Source organism: Palaemon carinicauda, chromosome 43, assembly GCF_036898095.1.
Source record: "Palaemon carinicauda isolate YSFRI2023 chromosome 43, ASM3689809v2, whole genome shotgun sequence".
Lineage (NCBI taxonomy): Eukaryota > Metazoa > Arthropoda > Malacostraca > Decapoda > Palaemonidae > Palaemon > Palaemon carinicauda.
This window is the reverse complement of record NC_090767.1, coordinates 60213152-60219151: the sequence shown is the minus strand read 5'-3', so window position 1 is coordinate 60219151 and position 6000 is coordinate 60213152. Positions and strand designations below refer to the sequence as shown.

Here is a 6000-nt window from a genome sequence, read left to right as displayed (position 1 = left end):
GGGCACCGCCGCGAGTCGGTGCAAATATGCATCGCTAAAAGAAATGGACTATAGGTCTCTCGGATGGTCTGGTATGGAGATCTTGCAAGTGTCTGCCTCATAAACAAATAATCCTAACATTGTTCAATGCTTTGGAAAGAAATCTTGAATGGCAAGGCCTCAAAGATGCTACATTTGACCATAGTATAACTGGCTTTGTAAACCAAACATAAACGTACCATTTGGTACGTACGATTTTAAATCCACGTCTAAAACCCGTTCTATTTTCTTTCAGCAGTGACGCCGGGACTCGCCGGACTGTCGCTAGGTTCCGGGGGGTGGCGGTCCGCCCTCTCTCATGCAAGGAGGCATGGGAGTCAGGGACAACCTTAACAAGCCCCAGGTTGACTACTCCCGCTACGTCAAGATGTTCAGTTCGGCTCTGGAGTGCGGGTCTCTCGCCTGTCGTGAACATAATCTAAGGTTGGTGGTACATTACTTTTAGAGATACTAGAGGCCATAGAGATGGTCAGAAGGCTAAAAATGGGAACAAAATACTATATTCCTGTTCTGTACGTGAATTAAGTTATTTGTAATTTGAGAATAGCAAAAGTATTAATATTCACAAAGCTCCATATTCCCGTTTTGTACGTGAATTCAGTTATGGATAGTTTGGGAATTGTTAAATTATTAACATTTAAAAAGCACTTTGTTCCCGTTCTGTACGTGAATTCAGTTATTCGTAGTTTGGGAATTGTAAAATTATTAACATTTAAAAAGCACTTTGGTCCCGTTTTGTACGTGAATTCAGTTATTCGTAGTTTGGGAATCGTAAAATTATTAACATTTACAAAACACTACAGTATTCCCTTTGTGTACGTGGATTCAGTTGTGCGTACTTTGTTCCCGTTCTGTACCTGGATTCATTTGTGCGTACTTTGGGAATCGTAAAATTATTAATATTTTTTTTAATTTTGTAAACATACTCAGAGTGCTCGGTACAGTAAAGTATCAACTACCTTTACTTCTGTTGATTTATCGTTGTTAATATTTGGTAACTGGTAGCGTTAATGTACTAATATCAGAAATATTAATTTAATACTTATCAATTTTGTGCGTGTGATTCTTCATCCCTGTTAACATTTGCCATCTTATGCTTTTTATCTCTTTTGGATGACGTAGTTTTGTTGATTTTTATAAATATCCAAAAAAATGCAGCTCATTTTGATGTACGTAGATGAATTGTTTTGTTGTTCGTCTATTTAAGATGCTTAAACTCGAGCCATTCGTACATACTTGTATCGTTTCTGCATAGATGACATAGTTTTGCTAATTTGTAGAAATATCCAAAAAATGCAGTTCATTCTCATGTAAATTGATGAATTGTTTTGTTGTTCGTCTATTTAAGATGCTTAAACTCGAGACATTTGTACGTACTCGTACCGTTCCGACACGCCCGCCATTACGTTCGTCTTAACTCTTTCCCACCTTCCGTTCGCAGGGATCACTTTCACTGCCTCGAGTGTGACTCAAAAGTATTCAGCAAGAAGGAGGAGATGATCCGACACTTCAAGTGGCACAAGAAGAGGGACGAGAGCCTCCAGCACGGCTTCATGAGGTACTCGCCGTCCGACGACTGCTCGGACCGCTTCGCCAACTGCTCTCATAATCGCAAGCAGACGCACTACCACTGCCTGAAGGTGACTTTTGATTGCGTTTGTTAGTGTTTGGTGTGATATTTTCTTTTTAAGATTACGTTAAAAGAATAGACGGGAATTTGGCCGATAAGGAACCAAGTCCTTTAAGTCTGGGTCCAAAAAATCAGTTCATTGCAACAGGGTATCTATTGTTATCTACGGATACGTCCCCGATTGTACGCGATATCTTAGGATAGTCGTTCCGGGGGTTAGAACCCTGTGATACCTGATGGTAATTCTCTTGTAATATCACTCGCAGAAATATTATACAGTAGGAAGCTGCCGAAGGGACCTGCCATCAGGACAACATGGCTATCTCACCCAAAAATAGATTTTTCCTATGTCAAAATCCATTTTTTAATAAATCCAAGAAAATAATAAGCTTTATCTTGTAGGAAAATAAGTCCACATTTCAGTCAGTGTTTTAGAATAACATGAACTGAACATTCTGTCTGTTTATAGCCAGTATTGGCAACGTGCGTCCCACGACATTTTGTTTTCCGGTCCCCGAGACTTTGTAGATTACTAAATATTTTGAACTATATATATTTATACCAGTAGTCATTATCATTTTTAGTAAATAATAAAAGCGATATATATATTTATACCATCATTCAGTATTATCCTTAGTAAATAATAAAAAGATTATTTATACCAGTAGTCCTTATTATCTTTAGTAAATAATAAGAGATATTTATACCAGAAGCCCTTATTATCTTCAGTAAATAATAAAAGCGATATATATTTATACCAATAGTCCTTATTATCTTCAGTAAATAATAAAAGAGATATATATTTATACCAGCAGTCAGTATTATCTTTAGTAAATAATAAAAGAGATATATATTTATACCAGCATTCAGTATTATCTTCAGTAAATGATAAAAGAGTTGTCAGTTTTATACAAACTTTCATAGTAAGATAAATAAAACAAGTAAGATATTGCAATATAAAATAAGTATATATTGGATAAGTAATATTTCATAAGTGTATTATCATGTACTCCTCAATAACTTAGAAAAAATGAGATATGGTCCCCATTTGACGAACAGTTTCCCATACCTAGTTTATAGGATTCTCCGAATAATCGTAACGTTATTTAGGAAGCCAATTTGTCAGCGTCTGAAACAAAACGCATTTCAGGAGGGCTGCGACAAAGTGTACATCAGCACGTCGGACGTCCAGATGCACGCCAACTACCACCGCAAGGATTCCGCCATCATGCAGGAGGGTTTCCAGAGGTTCAGGGCCTCAGAGGACTGCGGGCAGCCCGGCTGCTCCTTCAGCGGGCAGCGGACGACGCATTTCCATTGCATGAGAAGCGCTTGCAATTACACTTTCAAAAATAAGGCTGATATGGGTAAGAATATGATCTTGAAGAGTTATGACGCCACAGTTTAGTCAATATTTATTCTTGAAGTTAAATTATTGCGGAACTGTGATAATTTTTATTAGTTTTTTATAAGAAATTTTTTTATTAGAATTTTCATATTTAAATTATTGCAGAACTCATAATGTTTTATTATATTTTGATTGATAAGAAATGGTTTTGGTAGAATTTTCAAAATAATGTTAATATTTAAACTACGTACAGCACTTTGAAATAATCACCATTAAAGTAAAATAAAACTCAATATTAGACCAACATTTAACTTTTTAATTAACTGAATTATATAATTTTCTATGCTATTACAATAATAACTCTCTTTACATCAGTTTGACCTATGTCGATTCCAATTTTGAATATCAGATACAAAAATGAAATCCATTTTACGTAGTAATCCTTAACTTGTGTCGATTTGTACGTCGTAAAGTAATGATTAATTGCTGTATTTTATAGTTCTCGACTTCACATGGAAGCTTTTCAATATAGGTATAGTTTTTATATAATAATATCAGGTTACAAATCCCTCTTAGGGTTCGATACGTGTATAGGGAATATACTATGTAAGTCGAAAATTTAACCTATGTCTTATGGAACGAATTACTGATGTAGAGAGAAGTATTACTGTATTATTTACGATGTGAAAATTGTACGAATTAATATCTTGCATTGGTATGTACTATTTATGTAATAAAAAAAACTCCTACATTACATATATACACACTTCACATTCACCCCTATATACACACTCTCATCGCCGTCGTTTTCCGCAGCTCTTTTACCGTCCCGCTTTCCTACAGGTCTCCTCAGTTCCGGTACTTCCATAACCTTACTGCTTCTCTGACCGGTTATGCCTCTCCCATTCTTACCACATTTCAAAACCATCTCAAGGTCTACTTTCCATCCTCGATACATTACTGTACATATCTCCTCCAAATCCCTCATTGCACGACCCACGAACTAAAATGTACATATCTCCTCCAAATCCCTCATTGCATGACCCACGAACTAACATGTACATATCTCCTCCATATCCCTTGTTGTACGACCCACGAACTAAAATGTACATATCTCCAAATCCCTCATTGCACGACCCCCAAACTAAAATGTACATATTCAATCCAAATCCCTTGTTGTACGACCCCTGAACTAAAATGTACTTATCTCCTCCAAATCCCTTGTTGTACGACCCACGAACTAAAATGTACATATCTCCTCCATATCCCTTATCATACGACCCACGAACTAAAATGTACATATCTCCAAATCCCTTGTTGTACGACCTCTGAACTAAAACGTGCATATCTCCTCCAAATCCCTCATTGCACAACCCATGAACTAAAATGTACATACTCCAAATCCCCCCTCCCACGACCCCCGAACTAAAATCCGCCTGTTGTCGCCGACAGAAAAACACAAGACCTACCACATCAAGGACGAGCAATTGACCAAGGACGGGTTCAAGAAGTTCATGAAGCAGGAGGACTGCCCATACGAGGGGTGCAAGTTCTCCCGGGTGGTGAACCACATCCACTGCATCCGGCCGGAATGCAACTACGTCCTCCATTCGTCCGGCCAGATATTCGCTCATAAGGTGCACTTCAACACTCTCCTCTTACACCTGGTAACACTATTGGTAGTTAGGGGCCGTTAGAAATGACATCATCCGTCCGTCCGTCACGACGAATTGGCATCGTTGCGTTTGGGGAAGTCAAGGATGAACAGACTAAAGACACAACACCTTTGGCTCGAGGGAATCCTTCTTCCGGTGATATCGGACGAAGGCCGAAAAACTATAGTTGATTTAGCCAGTTTAATGTTTCAAATTAACATTTATCCTTTTTCCGTTGGTATCGGACAAAGGCCGAAAAACTATAGTTAATCAAGCCAGTTTAATGTTTCAAATTTAGTTAATTTAGCCAGTTTAATGTTTCAAATTTAGTTAATTTAGCCAATTTATTGTTTCAAATTAACATTTATCCTCTTTTCCGGTGATATCGGACGAAGGCCGAAAAACTATAGTTAATTTAGCCAATTTAATGTTTCAAATTAACATTTATCCTTTTTCCAGTGATAACGGACGAAGGCCGAAAAACTATAGTTAATTTAGCCAATTTAATGTTTCAAATTAACATTTATCCTTTTTTCCGGTGATATCGGACAAAAGCCAAAAAACTATAGTTAAGCCAATTTAATGTTTCAAATTAACATTTATCCTTTTTCCGGTGATATCGGACGAAGGCCGAAAAACTACAGTATAGTTAATTTAGCCAGTTTAATGTTTCAAATTTAGTTAATTTAGCCAGTTTAATGTTTCAAATTAACACTTGTCCTTTTTTCCGGTGATATCGGACGAAGGCCGAAAAACTATAGTTAATTAAGCCAATTTAATGTTTCAAATTAACATTTATCCTTTTTCCGGTGATATCGGACGAAGGCCGATAAACTATAGTTAATTTAGCCAGTTTAATGTTTCAAATTAACATTTATCCTTTTTCCGGTGATATCGGACGAAGGCCGAAAAACTATAGTTAATTTAGCCAGTTTAATGTTTCAAATTATCATTTATCCTTTTTCCGGTGATATCGGACGAAGGAGCCCAGCTTAAGCTGAAAAAATCTATAGTTAAACCAATTTGAAGATGTTTTAAATTCTCATTTGCCGAGTGGACGGCATAAAACGCCAATCGTGATCCCCCATAGTCAAAGATTTTGTGATTTAAGTCATCAATTCTCATTTTCCTAAGGGCTTTGCATGAGTACATAATTTGACGTTTCATAGCTTCTCTGTAAACGCACATTTGATATGGTATTTTCGTTAAGTAGTTCAGTTTTAATCTTATTTAAAGGGTCTGTCTTGAGTAATCGGCTATCATAAAGTCAGTAACATCCAGTGGTATATAGTATATAAAGACAGTAGTATATTCTGTAAAAAAAAAAA

General features: G+C 36.7%; 1 protein-coding gene across 7 annotated transcripts in view; it reads left to right on the top strand.

Moving 5' to 3' along the window:
- Nucleotides 1-277: 277 nt before the first annotated feature.
- LOC137633920 (zinc finger protein castor homolog 1-like) overlaps nucleotides 278-6000 on the top strand; it is a 28583-nt gene continuing 22860 nt past the window's right edge. For 4 of the 7 annotated variants that reach the window (XM_068366156.1, XM_068366157.1, XM_068366155.1 and 1 more), the window contains exons 1-4: nucleotides 278-462; nucleotides 1481-1679; nucleotides 2796-3036; nucleotides 4470-4684. In XM_068366156.1, the coding sequence (XP_068222257.1) occupies nucleotides 338-462; nucleotides 1481-1679; nucleotides 2796-3036; nucleotides 4470-4684 (780 nt within the window). In that variant the 5' untranslated portion in view covers nucleotides 278-337. The remainder of the gene's footprint in view (nucleotides 463-1480; nucleotides 1680-2795; nucleotides 3037-4469; nucleotides 4685-6000) is intronic. The other 3 variants (XM_068366160.1, XM_068366158.1, XM_068366159.1) reach the window with 3 other exon arrangements.